Source organism: Ascochyta rabiei, chromosome 21, assembly GCF_004011695.2.
Source record: "Ascochyta rabiei chromosome 21, complete sequence".
NCBI classification, from domain to species: domain Eukaryota; kingdom Fungi; phylum Ascomycota; class Dothideomycetes; order Pleosporales; family Didymellaceae; genus Ascochyta; species Ascochyta rabiei.
In genome coordinates this window covers 525,204-546,679 of record NC_082425.1, presented here as the reverse complement: position 1 = coordinate 546,679, position 21,476 = coordinate 525,204, and the positions used below count along the sequence as shown (strand labels likewise).

At 56.2% G+C, this 21,476-nt stretch overlaps 10 protein-coding genes across 10 annotated transcripts, besides 19 other annotated features; 2 read left to right on the top strand and 8 right to left on the bottom strand.

Moving 5' to 3' along the window:
- Nucleotides 1-39: 39 nt before the first annotated feature.
- Nucleotides 40-78: a tandem repeat.
- A 141-nt stretch (nucleotides 79-219) lies between these two features.
- Nucleotides 220-251: a tandem repeat.
- Nucleotides 252-348: 97 nt separating this feature from the next.
- Nucleotides 349-861, bottom strand: EKO05_0011003 (Ribose-5-phosphate isomerase; the record flags this gene model as incomplete). The annotated part of the gene is made up of 1 exon (XM_038947379.1): nucleotides 349-861. The coding sequence occupies one exon, from the start codon at nucleotides 859-861 to the stop codon at nucleotides 349-351; it is 513 nt and encodes a 170-aa protein (XP_038793261.1).
- Nucleotides 862-888: 27 nt separating this feature from the next.
- Nucleotides 889-1,242, bottom strand: EKO05_0011002 (Ribose-5-phosphate isomerase; the record flags this gene model as incomplete). Its single annotated transcript, XM_038947378.1, has 1 exon — nucleotides 889-1,242. One exon carries the CDS (start codon nucleotides 1,240-1,242, stop codon nucleotides 889-891), a length of 354 nt encoding a protein of 117 aa, XP_038793260.1.
- A 579-nt stretch (nucleotides 1,243-1,821) lies between these two features.
- On the bottom strand, nucleotides 1,822-3,117 carry EKO05_0011001 (uncharacterized protein; the record flags this gene model as incomplete). Its single annotated transcript, XM_059637889.1, has 1 exon — nucleotides 1,822-3,117. The coding sequence occupies one exon, from the start codon at nucleotides 3,115-3,117 to the stop codon at nucleotides 1,822-1,824; it is 1,296 nt and encodes a 431-aa protein (XP_059493872.1).
- A 1,042-nt stretch (nucleotides 3,118-4,159) lies between these two features.
- On the bottom strand, nucleotides 4,160-6,019 carry EKO05_0011000 (uncharacterized protein; the record flags this gene model as incomplete). The annotated part of the gene is made up of 6 exons (XM_038943715.2): nucleotides 4,160-4,231; nucleotides 4,282-4,639; nucleotides 4,685-4,995; nucleotides 5,046-5,598; nucleotides 5,737-5,893; nucleotides 5,950-6,019. 6 exons carry the CDS (start codon nucleotides 6,017-6,019, stop codon nucleotides 4,160-4,162), a joined length of 1,521 nt encoding a protein of 506 aa, XP_038793259.2.
- Nucleotides 5,655-5,697: a tandem repeat.
- A 928-nt stretch (nucleotides 6,020-6,947) lies between the features above and the next one.
- EKO05_0010999 (Transcriptional activator of fatty acid utilization) lies at nucleotides 6,948-10,089 on the bottom strand (the record flags this gene model as incomplete). Its single annotated transcript, XM_038943778.2, has 6 exons — nucleotides 6,948-8,598; nucleotides 8,648-8,720; nucleotides 8,771-9,608; nucleotides 9,662-9,678; nucleotides 9,864-9,940; nucleotides 9,998-10,089. 6 exons carry the CDS (start codon nucleotides 10,087-10,089, stop codon nucleotides 6,948-6,950), a joined length of 2,748 nt encoding a protein of 915 aa, XP_038793258.2.
- Nucleotides 7,191-7,251: a tandem repeat.
- A 94-nt stretch (nucleotides 10,090-10,183) lies between the features above and the next one.
- Nucleotides 10,184-10,213: a tandem repeat.
- A 414-nt stretch (nucleotides 10,214-10,627) lies between these two features.
- Nucleotides 10,628-10,714: a tandem repeat.
- Nucleotides 10,715-10,823: 109 nt separating this feature from the next.
- Nucleotides 10,824-11,547, bottom strand: EKO05_0010998 (uncharacterized protein; the record flags this gene model as incomplete). Its single annotated transcript, XM_038943841.1, has 3 exons — nucleotides 10,824-11,027; nucleotides 11,079-11,246; nucleotides 11,359-11,547. 3 exons carry the CDS (start codon nucleotides 11,545-11,547, stop codon nucleotides 10,824-10,826), a joined length of 561 nt encoding a protein of 186 aa, XP_038793257.1.
- Nucleotides 11,548-12,033: 486 nt separating this feature from the next.
- EKO05_0010997 (uncharacterized protein) lies at nucleotides 12,034-13,662 on the top strand (the record flags this gene model as incomplete). The annotated part of the gene is made up of 1 exon (XM_038947377.1): nucleotides 12,034-13,662. The coding sequence occupies one exon, from the start codon at nucleotides 12,034-12,036 to the stop codon at nucleotides 13,660-13,662; it is 1,629 nt and encodes a 542-aa protein (XP_038793256.1).
- A 498-nt stretch (nucleotides 13,663-14,160) lies between these two features.
- Nucleotides 14,161-14,227: a tandem repeat.
- A 146-nt stretch (nucleotides 14,228-14,373) lies between these two features.
- EKO05_0010996 (uncharacterized protein) lies at nucleotides 14,374-16,209 on the top strand (the record flags this gene model as incomplete). The annotated part of the gene is made up of 1 exon (XM_038943931.2): nucleotides 14,374-16,209. One exon carries the CDS (start codon nucleotides 14,374-14,376, stop codon nucleotides 16,207-16,209), a length of 1,836 nt encoding a protein of 611 aa, XP_038793255.2.
- A 288-nt stretch (nucleotides 16,210-16,497) lies between these two features.
- Nucleotides 16,498-16,526: a tandem repeat.
- A 119-nt stretch (nucleotides 16,527-16,645) lies between these two features.
- Nucleotides 16,646-16,668: a tandem repeat.
- A 350-nt stretch (nucleotides 16,669-17,018) lies between these two features.
- Nucleotides 17,019-17,078: a tandem repeat.
- A 304-nt stretch (nucleotides 17,079-17,382) lies between these two features.
- EKO05_0010995 (Leukotriene-A(4) hydrolase) lies at nucleotides 17,383-19,629 on the bottom strand (the record flags this gene model as incomplete). Its single annotated transcript, XM_038943761.2, has 2 exons — nucleotides 17,383-19,084; nucleotides 19,145-19,629. 2 exons carry the CDS (start codon nucleotides 19,627-19,629, stop codon nucleotides 17,383-17,385), a joined length of 2,187 nt encoding a protein of 728 aa, XP_038793254.2.
- A 300-nt stretch (nucleotides 19,630-19,929) lies between these two features.
- Nucleotides 19,930-20,364: a mobile genetic element.
- On the bottom strand, nucleotides 20,079-20,874 carry EKO05_0010994 (uncharacterized protein; the record flags this gene model as incomplete). The annotated part of the gene is made up of 4 exons (XM_059637888.1): nucleotides 20,079-20,182; nucleotides 20,235-20,504; nucleotides 20,537-20,719; nucleotides 20,772-20,874. The coding sequence occupies 4 exons, from the start codon at nucleotides 20,872-20,874 to the stop codon at nucleotides 20,079-20,081; spliced, it is 660 nt and encodes a 219-aa protein (XP_059493871.1).
- Nucleotides 20,235-20,277: a tandem repeat.
- Nucleotides 20,281-20,349: a tandem repeat.
- Nucleotides 20,365-20,419: a tandem repeat.
- Nucleotides 20,420-20,999: a mobile genetic element.
- Nucleotides 20,851-20,999: a tandem repeat.
- Nucleotides 21,000-21,046: a tandem repeat.
- Nucleotides 21,047-21,121: a tandem repeat.
- Nucleotides 21,047-21,476: part of a mobile genetic element that runs on past the window's edge.

Here is a 21,476-nt window from a genome sequence, read left to right as displayed (position 1 = left end):
TTTTTGCTGGGTTTGGTCTGTGGTGATGGCATGTGATGGGTTTGTTTGTTTGCTTGTTTGTTTTTCTGTTTGTCTGTTGGGTGCGAGGTATCTCTCTGACATGCTTCCTCACGAACGTGATGGCTCACTGAGGTGAACCGTATACATTAACAACAACAACAACGGCAGTCAGCAGAAGCAAGAACACGAACTTCCATGCAGCATAAAAGCCAAGGACTCTTTTTTTTTTTTTTTTTTTTTTTTTTTTTTTTCAGAACAAGCGGGTGAATGTGCTGTGTTTTCTCAGTACATGCGACATCCAACTTTCATCATCTTGCATTGCCATGCCCCAAATTCGCCCTTCCATACTCAGCAGCTCGCCCCGCTATCAACCTTACTCAGCCCTGCAAAATTCTTCTTCTCGTGCTCTGTAATAGCGTCAACCTTGGCCGCACTCGCACTGCTCTTGTCGAACGTGTACCCCAACCACTCCTTGACCAGCCGTCTCGCCAACTCGAGTCCAATAACGCGCTCGCCCATACACAGCACCTGGGCGTCGTTTGACAAGATGGCTCTCTCGACGCTGAACGAGTCGTGTGCGGTGACGGCGCGGATGCCGGGGACTTTGTTCGCGGAGATGGCGACGCCCAGTCCGGTGCCGCAGATGAGGACTGCGCGGTCGGCTTTGCCCTCTGCGACCAGCTTGGCCGCGTCGACGGCGACGTGCGGGTACGCTGTGTCGTCGGTCGTCTCAGGCACGCCGACATCGGTGATGTCGCCTACGCGGGAGTCGGCGCGTAGGTCCTTGAGGATGGCGTTTTTGTAGCCGACGCCCGCGCTGTCGCAGCCGATGGCTATGCGGAGGGGTGAAGAGGCAGACATGTTGTTCTTACGCCAAGGGGTTTGGGGTTAGAGGTCCGATGTGTCGTACTGCTGCTCGATGCGGCGCTTGCTGCGAGTCGAGTCTTTGACTGTCTTCGTGCCGGAACCGCTGGAGCTGCGTTGGCTCGAATATGTGAGTTCGCCTTCTGCGCTGTGGACCTTTTTTCCGCTTCCTTCTTCGACGCCCTCAACCGTCCGGTTAACCAGCTTTTCAAACGGCTTGGTGACGAATTGCAAATCCGTGTGTCCTACAGTCGGTCCCGAGCATTCAAGGACCTTAGTCTTTTCCTTTCCTGGCTTCGAATGGTCGTTGACACGCTGGTAGATGTGGTCGGCTTCCGAGTCGACGTTTAGAGAGAACAGGGCACGTTTGGGGGGCATTATTGCGGGCGCAGCTGGCAGTTGGTTTTATTATCCGGGGCTGATGGGCGGGTGAATGCAGCTGACTGGGGAAGAGGGGAACGCCACGGTGCGGGGATTGCTACTTTAGGTATGCCGGAGGGGTTTGTGAGCTCGACGCGAGGTGTCGGGAAGAGAAATCCGAGCTCGGGATCCGCGCCGATGGGCGTTGTTTCGTGTCGTAGTTTGTTTGTTTGTCGAGTGTTGATGATGCGTGAGCAATGAATGTGCGGGTAAGGTCTGGCTTGTAGTCAGGTTGATATGGGGTGTGCTAATGTGGAGCGCAGTGGATACGTCATTGCTTTTTGAGCAAGTTTTGTGGACCAGCATTGATGGCAGGACTGCGTCCAGGCACATCACCAGAACAAGCAGCCAATGACTCCGTACAGCTTAGAAGAGACGCTTCTAGCAGAGCCTTGTCGACACATTATGTATACCATCTAATATTACAGAGACTTACTGCTGACAGATGACGGACAACCCGTCGCAGATTTGATGTACAAGAAATTGTGCAGAATACGCAGGAACGTGAGCTGCCATAAACACCTCACCGCAGAGCCATCAATCAACATCCAGAAACAAGCTCGACTTACGTCTTCTCAACTGCTCGCTGACAGAGCGCTTACTATCCTTCCTTACTGGCCTGGGAATTGTGCCACCACTTTTCCTTGCCAAATCTGGAGCCAGTAGAGGATCTTTTCTATCGATCTGAGGTCGTGTCGTGGGATTTTCGTCCAAGCTGAAGGAAAAGATTGATCCGTTCATAACAGGGGCATCGACAACGTTGTGGCTGGCCTGCAACTCCGTGCCCGTGTCTCCCGACCGATTCCTGAACCGCTTCCAGCAATCGCCTACCGTGATGCTCAGCCTCTTCATCCGTGTTGGCTTCTCGTAGATCTTGACCTGAGGTTGAGTCGATACGGTACCAGAAGGCGTTTTAGGTCTGTCAGCTAGGCCCATTTCCAGGCGTACTTCAAAGGTTGGCCTCCTACGTAACGAACCCATCGTCTTCAACGTCTTGGTCAAGCCCTGACCAGCTTCGCTAACACGGACCCAGATCGTACCAGCGTCTTGGGTGTCGTCTGAATGTTCCCGCTCGTACTCCTCGACTCTGTGGAACAGATCGGCGATTGCGTCTCTTGACAGGCCACAGTCGATGGGCACCGGATGTTCCGCAGATTCTGGCAGATCTTCGATATCGAGGACGGATGCTGCACTCGTCTCGACGGTCGTTGGCTCTTGGGTCTCAGGAGTTCCGCTCGGCACGTAGTAATCTGACGGTGTTGTCCATTGGCTCTGTGTTCTGTACACCCTCGGCGTCGACCAGTAATAGGCTTTGTCGACTTTGTTCTCTTCGTCTACCGAACCATAGCTCACAGACTGAAATTCTTGCAGTTGACGACTTGGGCTAATGTATATGAGGTGCTCTGAAGAGTAAGTCCATGTGGACGGCTGGTGTGGTAAGGCTGGTATAAGTTTGAGGCTGTCCGAACTATCACTTTTCAATGAGGGTGCTCGATCTTCATTGATGGTGGACAAAGGCCTCCGCCCCAGCTTCGGTGTAACAGAAGATAGGCGTCGAGGGATAGAAAGAGGAGGAGAAGGTCTGTGGCTAGAGATTGTCTTGTGTCTGACGAGCTGCCGTCGCCTGTCTTTCGTGACCTGAGATAGGCCAAGGGCAACCTCATCCGCCATCATGAACCTGGCTGGCTCAGTGCTGTGCAGAACAAATATCGCAGCATTGTGCGGCCTCGGGGTAGATACTTGGGTGCTAGGAGCGCCGATAACGTAGCCTAGATGTTGGCTCGTTTTCGTCCACACTATGGAAATATGGGGAAGGTCTATGTAAGTGGCCATCGTGCGCGAATACACATCCAAATCGCGGTTCAGGTACTCAGGTTCCGCAGGATATGCGGAGAGGAGACCATTCAGAGGGCCTGCACTCTGTCTGAGTTGGTACTCACGATCTCATCGTAATTACGAGAGCCAATTCTGGCGGTAGAGAAGCTCCTCAGATTTCTCGTTGTAGTCGCGTTGTGTGATTGGTGTTGTACTTTGGTTGAGCTTTAGTACTGACGAGTGTTTTGCGCATCAGTGACGTACTTCGTGGCAAACCACTTTTTGAAACTTCTCTCACGCGCTATTGCGCAGTGATGTGCATGCTAGCCAGAACAGCTGTTTGGAAATTTGTAGGATATCCGGAGATGCTGCTTTTATGTTGCTAGAACAGTAAGCCACAGAATACCCTAAATCTTAAATGTTAGTCAACTAAGCTTTGTAAAAAATTCCTACTCAACTGGTAAGTAAGAGACTACTATATTCCAAGTACATAGTTGGCAATTGCATATCTTCTACTGAAGACCTCCAGGCGTTGTGGCAGAGACCTAGCATGGACAGCTACCAAATCTCGATTGTTCCGCACCACGAGAGATGCTGGTACATGACTTTGAGTATGAAGTAGATGTCATGACAAGGCAGACGAGTGGTTAGATCGTAGGTAGTGAACAGCTGGATAGCAACGCGGTGCAACTGATTGAACCATGTAAACAAGGTTAAAACGACACACGGACAAGGGCAGAGTAAAGACGCAGTGGAAGAACACCTGCAACGCTACCTATGAAGCTTGATTCAGTAGTGGCCAACTCGTAAGAAAGCGCTTACATACGTTGAGCAACTATTCTGAGTCCATGATTGGAAAACGTGGGCTAGCTGTTGTGACCTGTTAGTACAGTGAGCACGTGCGCATACAGTGAAAATAAAGGTAGGCTTTACGCAGGACGAAAGCCTACGTGAAGTATTGCATTGAGTGTCAACCATAACCCTGTGCGCGCCTGGCTACCAACACTGCGACGACAGGCATCGAGTAAGGTGCACAGTTGCCCCTCGGCAGGCAAACCTACTACATCGTACCTGTCATGCCAGGGCTGCCGTGTCGCTGATCGAGGTGATCGTAGTTGAGCTCAAACTCCCTCTGTTCAAATGTTAGCCCTTATTCTCGCGCACTCTCATCAGTATACATACCCTCTCCCTTCTCCAATTGGTGACGTCGAAGAACAGATACCAACCGCGCTCCTCCTTTGGCGACAGGCGGATCGGAGCCGGTAGATCAGGATCCTTCATCATCCACTGCTGCAGCTTGATATGCCATCTCCAATCCCTATTGTAGAGCTCGGCCGCAGCGATCTCTTGCAGTATATCTCGTGGATGTTGGTAGAAGATAGCGAGTAATGTCTCGGCGGAAAAGCTGGTCATCTTTGAGTGTAGTGGCGGGACGTTCGTGACCGTATACGCTGCGGGAAGGGTGAAATCTGGCGGTATCACGGGTTTGACGTTAGATTCAACAAAGGGGGAGCCGAATGTCGGATGTAGTGGCGAGTTACTGTATTTGTTAGCTATGCTCTTTGGAAATGATCTGTACACTTACTCCGGTCGACTAAGATCCAAGCCAAGGACCGTCAAATCTTGCCCCATCGCCAACGAGGAGTAATCGGGACTCTCGAGTGGTATCATGGAAAGCAATCCTGGTAAGCCGTAGCGTTCTTGATCCGTCATCTCCGCGAGTTTCTTGTGCAGCGGCGTTTGTGCGTTTGGCGAGTCAATGCCATCTCCGGCAAAACCTGAGTCAAAATGGCTTTGCTGAGACCGTTGCCCTACAGGTGTGGCATCGCCGCCGCTTCGAATACCAGAGCCGAGGAAAGAAAGATTCCCTGGCGCTTGTCCTGTCCGTTGGCCGCCCTATCCATCGTTAGCCCGAACATTACTCCCACGTGGACAGGTGTACACACCTCTTGCTGGCTTTGCGTTGCCCGCATTCCGTCAAACGGTGTCCGAGATGTTGCGCTTGCAAGACCTCCGCCCACTGTAGCATTTGACGATCGGTTGCCCTGACTCTCTGTCGGACTGGATAGACCGTTCCGTGTCTGCCCTAACCCCGGGAAAGCGCTCGTGCCTGGAGTTGTCCCGAACGCTGCTGCATTCTGAATCAATCCTGCCCGTCGATCCGGCCCAATTTCTCCTGCGGCATTGTTCCCCAATGGTGGAAATTCTTCGATATTGCCTGTCTGTGGTTGAGCACTGCCAGAGAGCTGCCCTACTCCTCCTTGCCCACCGAACCGGTAGTCGTCGCCAGCACCGCCAAACTGGCCTTGGGGAGAATCTTCATTTTGATTCGGCAGCTGTTGGTTGGGCGCTTGTCCTGACTGTCCCGGTTGTGGTGTCTGCCCTTGCGGTCGCTGAATGGTCGTGTGCGGGGTTGTGCGGAGGGTAGGGTTTGCCCACATCTGCTGAGCGGTGGTGTTCTGCTGTGCCTGGGGAGCACCAGACAGCGAAGGAAACTCTCTGCAATCGCAAATGTTTAGCATGGTTTCTTCGCGACCCTGGAGACATTCGGAGCACTGCTGCTGCTTGCGCTGCTGCGTGCGCTGCCGCTGGTGTGCTCTCCTCCCCCACGTCTGCCCATCGGTGTGTATGACTTACTCAAGGTTGAGCGGAGTATGAGGCTGCGAGTTGCCCATTGCTTGCGCAAAGCTTGATGCAGGTCCGCCGTTTGTTCGTGTTTGCGCTGCAGGTAGACCTGGCGCACCACCTGTTGGCCCAGTAAAAGCTCCTGAGCCCCACTGAGCTTGTCCACCGCCTTGTCGCACCCAAATTAGTGACGTGCGTTTGCTTGTCTGGTCGGAGGCTCCTCACCCAGCTTGCCGTTCTGGAGTCTGTTTGTGCCGAGCGGGGCGCGGTTCTCGTTCTGTCTGACTTGAAACATATTGGAAGGTGTGTTACGTAGTGCTTGCCCTGGTTCTGTTGGTTGGGAAGCTGTTAGCAGTGTGCTCTTTCGAGAGCGTCTGAGCAGGGACGAGGCCACATAAGGAAGGGTAAATGTGAGCGCCAAAACATCGTATTTCGCTGTTACAAGAGCTTGTAGCACTGGTTCGACTGATTTGGGGCAATGGCTGCAGTTGAGGTGACTCCAGTGCAATTATGGTACGTATGCATGCGATTTCGAGTCGCAAACGTGGTGGTGGCTCAAAGAGCATCTGGGGGAGACTGACCAGGACGGTTCATGCTGTGGCGTCGCGTAAAGACCTGAAAAAAGTACGTTTCTCGAGCCCTACTTCCGAAACAGGCGGTAATCACGCTGTTGGTGTCGGTGCCCGTCGCGCGGTATTGCGAGGTTGATGCGAGACGGCCAAGGCGCCAGCGTCAGTCGGGTTAGGCTGCTGATCGTGTGCAGGCGGGGAGAGCGGAAAGGTGGGCCTTGGGCAGTTCGTGACGAAGTGTAAGGCTGGCTGACCGAATGCATCCCAAGAGCCACTGGGGCCACAATCCATCTTTGGCAAAGTACATGATAGGAGTAGTGCATTGGCTGTCCATTTGTCGTGTACAATTGCTTTTTGGCCTGGAATACCTTGTACATGGTATTTCCACCAAATGGTGCGGCGGAAAGAAGAGCACCATACATTCACCACTAACACTCGACCTTGTTGCAAGCACAATCACTACCATTCAAAGCATACTAAGCCCTTGCTGCGATTTTGAACAGCGTTATCACGCACCCCCTAGAACCCTTGGAGTTTACCTGCTCCATGATTGATGCTGATTATAAAAACGCCCAATGCTATGCAAGCCTTCACAACACCAAGTTCGATCAACATAGATGGCTTCTGGCTGTTCTTTAGAAAAAGATGCTCTCCTCAAGACGGACCGTTTTGGAAAAGGTGCGACATGTCGGCTTCACCATTGATGCCGAAGAAGTTGAACCAGTCGTCCACGTTGAGACTCATTGGCACTACAGGGTTGTGTCGTCCGCCGGAACTATTACTCCAGGCATCGTCCTGCTCGCCATGCTGCTGTTGGTTTTGTTGCATCATTTCCATTTGTTGCGCCCATGCCTGTGGGTTGCTCTGATCGAACTGGCCGTTTATCGAGTTTTGCATCTGTTGCTGGGGCTGCGACGGCATGCTGCCGTTGTTTTGTTGTTGTTGCGGTTGTTGCTGTATAGGCATGTTTTGAGGCTGCGATAAAGCTGGATCAACTAGAGAGTGCTGCTGCGAAGATTGAGGGAAGTTGACCTGGGTATCTGCCGGGAACAACTGGTCCGGCTGAAAGTTCTGCCAGACCTCTTGACTGATGTTGGGTGTGTCACGAGTGATCAAGAACAAGTCAGGAGGCGTCCCGGGATACGAGTAAGAAGGGTTGAAGGGTGTAGTTGGACGCGTGCCCGAACGCGATGGACCCATGAAAGTATCGTGGTTGTGGCGGTTCATCTGCGGCGATCCAGCTGACATCTGAGGCATCTGCTGAGGTTGAGGCGGGAGTTCCCTAGACGGCGTGACTGCGGGGGTCTGGGGTCTTGATCGTTCGTATGAGACTTGAGCTGCTGGTGGGCCATTGATAGTTGGGAATCCCCCAAAATCCATCTCTTCAAACTTGCGCTTCGGAGCCTCTTGCGTTGGCTTTGGTGGAGGCGGCGGTACGCTGGGCGGCTTGTTCTTCTTGTGGTTCCTGCCCGCGGCTTTCTGCAGGCGCTCTTCGAGGTTCTTGTTTCCTAAGATAGACTCAAAGAGCGTATGTACCATCTTTGCGACAAGCCAGACCTTGGAGACCTCTCTCAGAGCATCCAAGCAAATCTGCAGTCGCTGCTCTGTCGCCGAGACGATCGACTTATTCGATGACTTCATCTGGTAGACGTGCATGATGAGAGCGGAGAACAAGCTGTACACGATGAAGGCAGGAGTGTACCGTATCTCGTCGTGCGCTCGGAGGTTCTCGATGATTGACGTGATCATAGCTGCGGCCTGGTACGCGATGTTTCGTGATGGGTACGCGTGCTCCTCACCAAAGCCGTCCAGGTTGGTCGTCTTCGGTGAGCCGGCGGGTGGCATGTGCGCACGGTGGAGAAGACACAGTGTGGTGTAGTAGTTGGCATGCAACAGCGCGGCCCAGAAATGGTGTCGTGTTCGATCCCACTGCACTTCAGGTGGGCAGTGTTGCAGCCAGTCAGCAAGAGCCATGTCGCTGTGGGTCAGGTCTATGGCATTCGCCCTGCGATATTTGGAGGCAACTGAGTACTGTTGCGAAAGCACCAGACCCATGATCTCGCTTAACTTCACGTAGTTGATAAAAAACTGAACATGGACTGGGTCGGGCGGGTGCTCCGCCGGACGATCTACCTCGTCATCGATGAAGTCGTCCTCTGAGATCATCTCTACGTCTGAGTCCTCTGGATCGATTGCGACGGGTCTACCGAGGGCAACGGCTACTGAACGATCTCGGCTGTAGAGTGTCCACCAGATGCGCTTCCAAAGTCGCTTATCTGACCAGCTCAACTGCGACCCCTCGACACTGCTGCTGTTAGCTTCGTCCAAAAGGGGGGGTGGCAGTCGCCACCTACCTTCGGTGCATGCCTGAACCTTGTGCCACAACAATAGCAACTCGCGTCCAATAGAAGACGTTCTTGGTCACATCTGCAACGCGTCAGCCAGCCCAACGACACGAGGCCTGCGGTCGTCTTTACCTTCGGGTCCTTCCCAGTACCAGCCCATCAGGATCAGCGCTTGAACGATGGTGACTCGGTCGTCTTCGAAGTTTGCGTCGTACAGGGCCTTTGCACGCTTGTAGAAGGTCATGGCAGCTGGCGTTGTGGAGCCACTGGAGTCCATCAACTGCGGATTGGTGCAGACTCTCGAGCCGGCCAGCAGGACAGCCTGCAGCAGTAGCAACGAGGGCGGATTTTTTGGATCGCGGTATTGGCGCATGAAGCGGCTGCGGTTGATGACAGGCACGACTGGGGCAACCCACTTGAAGAAAGCGTCGACCAGCTCGTCACAGAGGGCCCTCGGTGGCAGCAGGAAGGCGCCTCTCTGGTGCAGAATCTCAATCTCCATGTTGTCCATCTCGTTGACGCGGGCTTTGGCGCCGCGCACATTCTCCGGCAGCGGGTAATGGACGACATCGGTGGTGCCATAGCGGTCGTGGACCAGGAGGGACAGGTTGGACGATTCGCCCAGATACGCGACACGGCCGGCTTCCTTGATAGGGGCTCGTGCAAACTTGGGCTTCATGAACTGCACGTAGGTGCCGTGGTGGGCGGCCTGCTGGGCAGCGTAGGCGTGGGAGTAGTTGTTCGCGGGCGTGCCATCCTCCGAGTTGGAGACGGTCGCCTTGTCGCGCGGCTCGAGCGAGATGCTTGCAGGCGAGCGGCCGTCATTGTCGTCGGCTTCGCTTGCGCCGTCCGTCTCCTTGGCTCGCGACGTCTGCGTCTTCTTGCGCTTGGGCGTGGGGATGCGGCACTCGATGGAGAAGGCGGTGCAGTTGGTGCATGGGACGCCCAGCGAGGCGGCGTCGCAGCGGACCTGCGCAGCTGTTACTATCGCCCGTTACGCGGGGCGGTGTCGTGATTACTCACTTTGCGCGAATGACATGCTGTTTGCTGTTGTTAGCATTTGTCGCGTTATCGCATCATCGCATCATCGCATCATCGTCCCATCGCCGCCAGACCGAGGTGCCGAGGCAGTCAAGCGAAGCTATAGGACCGCAGCTCCCCCGGCCTCTGTTCTTCAGGCACAAAGTCCTGCACACACGCAGCTGGGCAGACAGGGTAGACTCACTTTCGCAGGCCCGGCTGGCGCGCTGGCGTCTGAAAGAGGGATGGCCGGGTGGGACCGCCTGGGAGGTGGGACTGTTGCTGGTGTTGTGAGCCTCTACCACCGCCTGTCTGTCTGTGGGTGCGCGCGGGACCTACGATGCGCCGTTGCTGGGCTGCGGTGCCAGCGGCGACGGGGCGGGGGGCTGCGCGGGTTGCGCCATGAAGCTGTGCTCGCCGCCAGACGCCATGCTGTCGTCGCTGAGTCGAGGGTTTGGGGGAGTTGCGACTTTGGCGACACGCGATCGAGCCCTCGAGTGCGCCTCTGCGCTAGGCAATAGTGGGTTTCTTCGTTCCTTCCTTCCTTCCGGCCTTGTACGGCGATCCCCATACACCTCGCGAAACGCTGCTTTTCCTCTGTCTGGCCAACTCTGCAGGCTGCCTCTGGTGCGCGCACTGGCTGCCAAATCCACGCGACCTTGCGAGTCCCTTCACCGAGGCTTCGCGAGCAGCGGCGCCTGCATGTGCATTCCCCAGATCATCGCCCTGTCCGTCAACCCAGCACGGCTCGCCTGCCATTGGCGGCGTGGGTTGCACGAGTGCCTGCACGTCACGTCTCCCGCTGCAACTGCAGTACGGCTCCTTTGCCATTTGGAGAACACGAGTTCTGTCACATGAACTGAATCGCATGTGCAAACTCGCGCCGTCTGACCCCATTGGATGCATTCTTATAGCCATCAGCTCTGGGAATTCCAGCCTGAGCTCTTTACTGAATCTTGATGCAATTATCAACAACAACAACAACAACAACAACAACAACAACAACAACAACAACAACAACAACAACAACAACAACAACAACAACAACAACAACAAAATGCAAAGAGCGCTAAAGTCTTTGTTTGTCTCGTGAGCAGGAATCGTGTGACGAGGCCAGCTTGATGCGCCTAGGATGTAGAGAACTGCTCTGTTTGCAGCCCACCAATCAAGCTGCTGCTGCTTCTCGCTGTAGCTTGAACGCCTCTAGCTTAACGTCCTTGTTCTGCTGCGAGATGTACCTCAGAGGCGTGCTCCTCTCGGCAACAAGATCCTTCACAACCTCTTCCTCACACGCCCAGAGGTAGCTTTGATGCTCGATGGGGTCCAGAACAACGGCCTCTGCGTCCTCGACCTCGAACTGAAAGATCAGCTGGACACGTGATCAGCTTGGTTTTCTTGCAGTGCAAGTACAGCACGCTACCTTGAGCCACGTCTTGGTTGGGCGATCTCCCCAACCGTCAGAGAACGTGAACTGAGCTACCTGCCTGACCACTCGAGTTGCTGTGAGGCCCGTCTCTTCCTTCAGTTCGCGTGCTGCTGCGTGCAGGATGGTCTCATCGGTACCATCCATCTTTCCACCTGGGATTTCCTAGCATCAGTCAGCACGTTGATGCTTGATCGTGCATGAGCATGGGAAGTCGAGGACTTGGGCCTGTCATCCTCACGCGCACTGTACGACATCTCCTGCTTCCAAGACTCACCCATGCGTCTGGAAATGCCTTTTCGTCCTTGGCACGCTGGACGAGGAGAATTTTCCCTTCATCGTTGAACACAACCGCACCAGTACATATTATGTGGACGTCTTGGTGTTGGCTGAGATACTCGCCTTCGGGTATTGCATGCTTTTGTAAAGAAGCAGCATAGTCAAAAGGCCGTATGGAGGCACTCATGGTGTAGAGATCACCCCAACCGGTACAAATGTTGATGTTGCTAACGTTAACTGCCAAACGGCACACGTGTTGCTATTTGGCTAAGTTCGTACGGTAGGAATAGCGAGTATGCTTTGAGTTTGTCATAGCTCAGCACAGGTTTAAGTACTGAAGAACATTCGTCGTTGCCTGTTTCTCACCGGTGCCTGAGGTTTGTGTGCCACAGTCAGAAGCTCCTAAAGGTCACAGGGCTTTCAGCTGAACACGAAGATAGCAGTGCTATCAGCATCCCCCAGCTCAGACTGATCTCGCAGCAGATGCACACTGCTGTGAACGGCCCCGCACGTGGTGTGCAAGGTTACGCGCTAAACACACGCTTCTTTCCAGATGACAACATCGACTACACGATCACTCGCCATCCACCGTACCAATTCACCTCGGACTGCCCCCACTCGAACGAACAAAACGTACACATACGACTCAACGCGTTGATAGTCCTTTGCGACCATGCCGCGACCAGCGCGCGCAAAAATAGCTTCAAAGGCCTCAACGACTACGCGTGTCGCTAAGCCCACCACGCGCAAGCAGGCAGTGGCAGCAACCACGAAATCCACCACCAAACAAACCAACAAGGCCAAAGCAGCGTTGCCAAGCTTCAGCGACGACAGTGATGGACTAGTGACGAAAACAAGGCCCACGCGCGCAACACGGGGGCTGCCGGCGCAAAAATCACCAGATGCTGCCAAGGAAGCGGACCTGGAGATGACTGGCGCACTCCCTACTGAAGTCGAAGCTCCCGTAGTTGGTTCTAGGGTTCGCACACCGGCAGCAAAGACGCCAAAGGGGACACGCGCAACGAGAGGCAGCGCACGGTTGTCTACAGCGTATGTGTCACCGACAGCGGCCCAGGCGCAGGCACGCTCTCCTGTTGTAGCAGCAAGCCGCGATGCTGCCGAAGAAGGCGATACCAGTGGTTTTGGCGACCTCACGTTTTCTTCGCTGAACTCGGAGTCACCAGCCCACGGAACACGCCCACCGTCTGCTGTGAAAGTAGGCGCAACACCGGCACACGAGACATCCATTCTAGCGTTGACGAACTTCAAGAGGAGAGCTAGACAGCCTAGCTTGCTTCGCATGGTTCAGCAAACGACGGACGTCGAAGACAATGACGAGTCTGGCCTAAGCAATACAGACCATTTCGACTTGGACGACTTCCTCCCGCAGGACGAGTCTACACCGCTGAACAAGCAGAGGACTACGACTGAGAAAGAAGGAGCCAATGATAGCGGCGCGCATCTTTCGAGCTCGGGGTCGCGCGGCCGGAAACGCAAGTTGACGCCCGTGGTCCAGGTACCTCGCTCTTCACCACCGTACCATCCACCCTCAGGCGCAGACCTGGAGTCAGTGCGATCCCCTTCTCCAAGCCTTCCCGATGTTCTGCCGTCACGCGAAGAGGTGATTGGGCAGACACAGGACGATCCAGAAGCAATGAGCCAGACGCTCGCACCGCCCAAGTCGAGTAGCCCTGTTGGTGGAATTTCACAACCACCAATATCCCCTCGACAGAGTCGAGCCCGTCGAGGAGGACGGCCCGGCAAGAGGACGACATACAACGAGGATTCAGACGCTGAGGAGACGGAAGCCCCCGGCAGGCAGAAGCGCGATGCCAAGGCAAAGGCGCAGCAAAGCCTATCCACTGCGCAGCTGAAGGGCCTCCTACCTCGTCGACGCAACCGTGTTCGTGCGCACGACGAGTATGACGTGACGTCGTCGGAAGACGTGACGCAAATGGATTCAGATCAGGATGAGTTGCAGATGGCGAGTGGACGCGCTCGTCTAGGAGCCGCGAGAGGCAGAGCAGCTTCGCCAAAGGCCACGAAGAAAAGTGCGCGTGGTAAAAAGGCTGCCGCGCCTAGCCAAGCAGGCGGCAAGGCGAGCAGAACCTACAGTCGCCGGATCTCGTCCGACAAGGAAAACGAGGCAGCAGGCGAGGGCGCAGAGGAGACGGCAGAGCGCTCGGCTGTTGAGATATCAGGCAAGCTGGCAGCGATTCGCAAGAGGTTTGAAGAGATTGATGAGTTCGAGCTGGAGTTTGAGACGGTCGATGCCGTGACGAGCTCGAGTCCTTATCGATGAGCACCGTACGCTTGTGCGTTTCAAGGGCTTGGGTGGAAGGGCGTACGGCAGTACTCGTGGTTTGTGTATGGGCAAGCACGGCGTTTTCTCCCGGCAGGTATATTGCCATTCTTCAAGTGCAAAAGGAACGATGAGAGAGTCCATGTGATTGCGAGTGGCGCCAGCAGCTGCTACACGTACACCAGACTGGCGTGAAGCTCCATGTGGTGCAGGTGATGCATGCTCCCAAACAAGACCGACGATGGCCGACCGCCGCAGGCACCACGTCAGACTCGCGTTATCTGGCCTTGTCGTGCGCAGCCTGTCGTCCGACGACGTGGGCGAGGGAGTTGGCAGCAGCCGGCAGTCGGCAGTCGGACTGCCTGGTGCCTCTGAGCCGTTCGCAGGGGACCTTGGACGCTCTGGCGCGGCTCTTCTGTCAAGCGTGGTGGGCGTTGCATGTCCGGCTCGGACGCTGCGCACGGCCTCGAGCCTGGGGAAGCTACGTACGCACATGGCACCTCGCACCTCGCACCTCGCACTCGACCTTGACCTCGACCTCGACCTTGACCTCGACCTCGACCTCACATGTCCATGGCCTTTGCGTGCGCTCTCTTGGACACGACAGGGCTCAACACTCGCTCGCGGCACTGAGCAGGCCCCAGTAATGCTTCTGACCGGTCCGCTCTCTCGCCCGGCCTATGCAGCTCCACCGCTCCCACCCCGCATGCCATGAACACCACCAATGGTTCCTCGTTGTCCACCTCTGAGCGCACCTCCACCCTGCGCCCGCGCACCCGCCGACTGATCTCGGTCGAGGACGACATCTACGCCCCCGACGACGCCGACGGCTTCGGCTCACGCGCTGCCTCGCGGATTGCCTCGCGGACGGCCTCGCCTGCCCAAGCCACCCCAACCCCGGCTCCCTCCGCCTTCCTGAGGTCCGCCGGCGTCCAGGCGTCCAGGGCCACGCGAGACACGTCGTCGACGCTCTCGGGGCTATGGGGGAACTCCTGGTCCGCCGTCCAGGGCCTCGCAGCCAACGTCCTCGGCCATGAAGCCACGCCCGCCGCCGAAGCAGCCGCTCGACGACGCAAGCCCGTCCACGCACGACGCACCTCCGCCAGCGCCCCGCCGCCGAAGCACTGGGGCCCCGCGGGCGCAGGCTCGCACGTGGGCGCCGGCACGCGCGAGGAGCGCGAGGCCATGGTGCGCGCCATGAAGCGGAAGGACCTGCTCGATGCCACTGAGCACCTGCAGCCCGACTCGATTGGCCGCATGAAGCGCAGAAACTCGGACGACCGCACAAGCGCCTCCGCGCCCCCGGGAGAGAACGACCACGGCGACGCACTCATCTACATCCACCACGTCACGAAGCAGGACACCCTGGCTGGCGTCTGCATCAAGTACAACTGCGAGCAGGCCGTGCTGCGCAAAGCCAACCGCATGTGGCCCAACGACACCATCCTCTCCAAGAAGACAATCGTGCTCCCCGTCGATGCCTGCGGGGTCAAGGGGCGACCCGTGCAGGGGCCCGACGCCCTCCCAGAAGAGGACTTGCTCCTGGGAGAGTACCGCGCGGCCTCGAGCAAGAAGCCAGACATCCAAGGTCTGCCCAATGGCTGGACCACACCGAAACAGAAAGCCACCGACTCCGGCTCCGTCGTATCCTCCACAGACACTGCAGAACACCCCTGGAAACACGACTCGTGGGTCCTCCTCCCCAACGACAAACAGCCCACACAAATCGCGCGCATGCCCCGTCGAGCCCTTGGTTTCTTTCCGCCCGCTCGCCGGAAATCCGTCGCCTACTCAGACGCCGCGTCAACCCCACGCGCTTCCGTCGACCTCCCGCGCTCCTCGACCTCCACCAACCCAAACGCACACCCCGGCTCTCCTTGTCAGCCCACCCGCCCCCGCGCCTCAAGCAACCTCTCCTCCCTCTCCGCACACAGTCGCCAGCGCAGCACCTCAGGCCAACAGCAGCCTCCGAAACCCTGGCTTTCCGGACCCGGCGGCGTCGGCACGCTGGGTCGAAACGTGCGCAGTCCTGGGCCTGCTCAAGACGGGCTCAACAAGATGTTCGCAGCGCATCTGCCCAGCATGGCCCCTCCACCCGGCCAAGAATACTTCACGCCGTGGGCCCCGTCGCTCTTGGATGTCGACGGCGCGCGAGGTGCGGGATCAGGCGTCGTCACCCCTGCAGGCGGGGACATCAACTTCCAAGAGATTGGCGGTGCGATAGAAGGCTGGGTGAGAAAAGTCAGTTCCCAGGCGCAGAAGCTGCTCAGCGAACCGAGCACGCCTGGAGGCAGGCGATCTGCCGTGCCGGGCGTGAGCACCGGACGGGGAGGGGGCCTCGGCGATCTCATCGAGCTGCAAGACGACGCCTTCGAGATTGGCGACGGCGAGGACGAGCGAGGCCGCCCCCGAGACGGCCTGTCGGTTCCTCCCCTCTCCACCGAGCGCCCCTCGTCTCGGAGCCAGCACTCTCAGAGCTCAAGAAACGACATCAATCTCGTCTTGCGCGAGAGGAGCCGCAGGCGCGACGGCACCAAGACGGACTGATGGCGTATTCCGTAGTCTGTAGCAATCATGAATACTAGACTGTTAGCACGTTACTCTAGCACTTCTCTTGACAAATCCTATAAATGGCTCTACCTTGTTTTTTCTACATCTACAGCGTTATAACTACACTTGACCTTAACCTATCATCTCACAGCTGGTGGTTCTAGAGCTTAGGAAATAACTCTAATCTTATTATGTAACGTTATAAGAGGAGCTGTATTATTACATAGCATATAGTAACCAAGGACATGAGAATATCAGCACGTCACTCCAGCGCTCCTCTCCACGCAACGCAACCAACCAACCAACCTACACAAAACCACGAAGCGTTTTCTCTTTTTATTTGTTTTTTCTCTTTTTATTTGTTTTTTCTCTTTTTATTTGTTTTTTCTCTTTTTATTTGTTTTTTCTTTTTCTTTTTGTTTTTGTTATGTTCTATATATATATATATATATATATCGCTATTATCACAGTCCATGTGAAAGCCCTTCCACCGCGTTTTATAGGTCCCGTTCCTCTTCGTTCGGTTCACAGCACCCTCTTCCCATCCGCTACAGTCCTCTCCTCTCCTCTACAGTCCTCTCCTCTCCTCTACAGCCCTCTCCTCTACAGTCCCATCACCCTCCCCCTCCGCCTAGATACCGCAGTGCTGGACACGACACGACGTCCCAGCGTTATAAGCTTGCGTTACGACGCTACAACGTTGCTTGAGAAGTAGGGAGGGCAGGGGTTAAGCTGATTTAGTTCTTGTGGGATGAAGTGAAGTGGGAGGAGTGGATATATAGAGGGAGGGCAGCACGGCATAGCACAGCAAGGGAAAAGAAGGGAAAGGAAAGGAGAGGAAAGGAAAGGAAAGGAAAAGAAAGCAAGTAGGAGGCAGTAACAGCGAAAAGCAATCAAGTACGTACGTAGCAACCTGAAAATCCGCTGAGCAATTACTAACGGATGCTAATGCTCGTTCTGCCGGCTCTTGGCTATATCGGATCAGAATGTCAGTAAGAATATCAGGTGCTGTAAGTCTGGTTCTGCAGTGCGGAAAGAAAGCTCAGCATGGTAGTGTTAGTAGTGTGTTGTAAACCCCACGCAGCAAGTACAGCCTAGCAGCTTAGATATAGACGTGTAGATTCAGGTATAGAAAGCAGCTTAGCGCTTTGATAGTAGTATGCGTCCTTGCTACTTGTCACTAAACAGATCCTTCTCCACCATCTGTCGGCAAATTGGGTGGTAGAAATCCCTGTTCTTCTCAAACGTGCGCACCGCCAACGCGCGATCCGCCTTCTCTAGCAGCCGGAACAGCGGGCGCACAAACTTCATGCGGCCAATGCGGCCCAGCAGCTCGGATGCAGGCGTGTACGTCTCCGGCGCGTGGGATTGCAGGCCCAGGCATAGGAAGCGGCTTAGCACTTCGATGTTGGCCGTCTGGCTGTAGCCGTACGTGGCGCCGAGGAGGTAGATTGCGGATGCGGAGAAGGTGGATTTGGAGGATTGGAGGCGTTCGAGGAAGACGACGGATTGGTTTGAGACCCAGCCGTCGATGTCGGAGGGCTGGGGCGTAAATGGGGATGAGGCGTCGGGGTTCTTGTCGCCGGAGAGGTGGGTTTCCCATTTCGAGGCGAGCTCGTAGCAGGATTTGACGAGTGTGTCGTCGAAAGTTGGCTTGGGTGGGTAGCCGGGGGCGTAGAAGAGCTTGTCCCAGTCAAAGGCTGCGAGCTTCTTGGCGGATTCGGCGTCGTTGGCGAAGAAGTCAATGAGGCATGCTTTGAAGTCGTAGCTGTCGAGAGATTTGTTAGCAAAGGTGGAGAAGTAGTGTGGGATGAACGTGTCCCATTTCTTTGCGCCGAGGAGCAGCTCGAATTGGTAGAGCGCGTGGAAGCCCTTCTCGTACGGCACCGAGCTGAATGCGTCATCTGGGTCTTGGCCCTTGAGGTTGGTGATGAGCTTGGTGTACTCGTGATCCGCGCCGTAGCGCTCAATGCTCTCCTCCAGCGCCTTCCAGCCGATGATGGCGGAGAAGTGGCGGTGCGGCTCGCCGTGGATGTAGGCCTGGATGCGGCGCTCGAGATACGTCGTCCAGCCCTCGTTGAGCCAGAAGTGCTCCCAGCTGGCGCACGAGACGAGGTTGCCGGACCACGAGTGCGAGAGTTCGTGGGCGATGACGTCGATGTTTTGCTTGTCGCCAGAGATGATGGAAGGGGTAGCGTACGTCCAGACTGGGTTCTCCATGCCGCCGTACGGGAAGGAGGGCGGGAGGATGAGGATGTTGTATTGCGTCCACTGGTACTTGGGAGCGATAATCGACTCAATGGCCTTCATGAAAGGCTCAATCTCACCGTCCAACTCCTGCTGGCATGCCAGAAGCTCCTCAGGGCCGGTCCAGACCGTGCTTCGGGGACCGATGCTGGCGCATGCTAGATCGCCACTCGCGACCGCGAAGAGGTAGCTGTTGATCGGCACCTTCTGCTCGAAAGTGTACTTTAGCGTACCCTGCTCGCCATCCTTCTTCGGCGGATGGTAGTCGCTCGCGCCAGTCGGCAGACCTGAGGCAAGCACAGGGAGCGGCGAACGGAGGGAGAAGCTGAACGTCGACTTCACATCCGGCGTGTCTTGACAGGGGAACACGGAACGGGCATGAATGGCCTGGCACTGGCTGAAAAAGTACGGGTGTTTCTTGTTGGAAGTCTGGGCAGGCGTCATCCATTGAAGCGCAGTGCACTTGTCGGTAGTCGAGACAGCAATGACCAGGCTTACGATCTTGCCTTTGGGAATAGATGATGGCAGAGCGATGCGCAGAGGAGCGCCATAGGGCTCGATGCGATCGCCAACCTCAAACTTGGCGGTCTTTCCATCGACCTTGACTTCTGAGATATCCAGGAAGCTGGTAGGTGTTAGAACAGGCCTCGAAACACATATCACTGGAACGTCTCGGGGCGCTCACCTGCTGTCCAAGACAATCTCCTTCACATCCTCGTCAGTCAAGCTCTCCAAATCAAGACCCACCGCACCACTCAGGATCTTGTGCTCGAAGTCGATCTCAAAGTCCACACTCGTGTGCTTGGTAAGGAAGTTGTGATAGTTAGAGAGCGTATTCGAGTCCCTGGGGGTCCTGATCTCGATATTCGGATCGGTCAACGGCTTAGTCACCATGGCTGCAGGTGCGCGATGCATAGTGGCGAACTGGGCTCTTGCTGTCCTGACGCCTATTCTTTCTCTTGGCTGCGGTCTCGGCGTTCTTGTAGATGTTGCTCGAGTCGACGGAGCGGGGCTGTGTGTTTGTTGTTTTTGCGCCGTCGAGGTGAGGTATCTACCACCTTCCAAACATGTCAAAGGTCGGAGAAGCTGTGTGTCATGTGCCGACCCAATCCGCTTTGCAGCTCCACTTCTCACCGCCGCCAGGCGAGGCAATCGTGCAAGCAACCGCATCCTATCTGTAGCTTGACATGCGTCGATAGGCAGGGTGTTTGATGGATTGGAATTCCAGCGTCCGTGTCCTCGCAACGCGACGGATGCACGGTGTCGAAGTGTGCTGTTACGGCGAATCACGGGCTGCAGGTGCTTCGCAGGTAGCCTGTGCGCAAAGCCTCAGAACTGGAGACTCACAATCAACACTGCACACGGTGTGATCAAACGTATGTCATTGATTGCTTTTCATGGGGCTACTTTCGCACTGTGCGTCAGCGTACCCGATGCACCTTTTCTCTATTCTAATGAACCTCGGAAGAATGCCAGTGTTTGGGCCAGCGGGTGCAGAGCTTTGCGTTTACAGGGGTAGCGGGGTAGAGAGTTAGTAAGCAAGGGAAAATCACAACAGTAACAGGAGTGTAAATAGCACTGTAAACACTGTTTCATTCATGTGCAGACCTGTAAACTATTTAATCCTCATCATCTTCATCACTGTCCTCTGAGGAGGAGGAATCCATAGCAAGCTCTAGAGCCGCTACAGACTTCTTTACGTCCCGTACGCACTTACGGACCTCTATAAAAAATGTTAGCAGCCAGTAGATTTCTTTTACAGGCCTGTAACCTACTCTTCTTCTTCCTCTTCCTCTTCTCCTTCTTCTTCTCCTTCTTAGAGGCGGTGGCAGTGGTGGCGGCGGCGGCGGCGGCGGGGGAGGCAGCAGGGGTGGCGGTGGTGCGGCGGCGCTTCTTGGAGGGGGTGGCAGGGGCAGCGGCAGGGGCAGGGGCAGCAGCAGCGGCAGCGGCAGCGGCAGCGACCTGGCGGCGGGACCTGGAGGGGGTGGCGATGGCGGGGACGGGGACGACAGGGGCGGGCGTGGCTGTAGCAGGGTCAATAAGGTCTGTATGGGGAATGTGGAGGCTATAAACTTACGGCGGAAGGAGCAGCGGGCGCCCTCACTGCCATAGTGGCAGTTGGCGCACGAGTCAAGCAGCTGGCCTGTAACTACCACGCAGGTAGTATACAGGCCAGCTGCTCGCTGGCAGGAGTCGCATTCAGTGGGGGCGACGCGGCCGACAACCTGCGCGAGCGCAGATTCGAGGTTCTGCTGCCAAACTGCTTACTGTCAGTACAGGGCTCTACAGGACACTTACAGGGGGTTACTTACCAGCAAGGTTGAACTTGCTGGGCTCGTAGCCCGCGCGGAACTCCAGCTGGCGCTGGACTGGCCGAGAAGCCAGCCTTGTGCAGGCCCGCGAGGCGGGCGGCATAGCAAGCAGGGCGGCGGCAGTGGGCGGGCCGGGGGCAGGGGGAGCGGCGGGAGGGCGGGGGCGGCAGCGAGGGCGGCGGCGGCAGTGGCAGCAGTGGCAGCAGCAGCAGCGGCGGCGTCAGCGGCGGCGGTGTTGGCGGTGTTGGCGGGGGCGGTGTTGGCGGTGTTGGCGGGGGCGGCGAGGGCAGCGGCGGCGTCGGCGGCGGCGGTGTTGGCGGGGGCGGCGACGTCGTCGGCGGGGGCGGAGGAGTCCATATTGATGACCTAGAGAGTAGTAAAACGGGGGGAGGGCGGCTGCCTATATAGTATATCGCAGCCAGCTAGCAGCTGCCAAGACCTGCGATATTTTGGTGTTGTAGCTCACCGTGAATAGTATATTCTGTTTGTTGGGCCAAAACAGTGAATAGGCAGCCATTAAATGACGTTATAGGGCCTGTGGCTATACTGTATCTGGATTGTACGGTCACTGTACGTGGCCTGATTGGTGCTGGATACTGGTACGCGGGGGGTTTGTAAGCTCACGGTGAAGGTCAACCTGCGGGCACAATAGCACCTGTAACGGCAGAATAACTAGGCGGTGACGTACTATTAATAGCCGTTAGC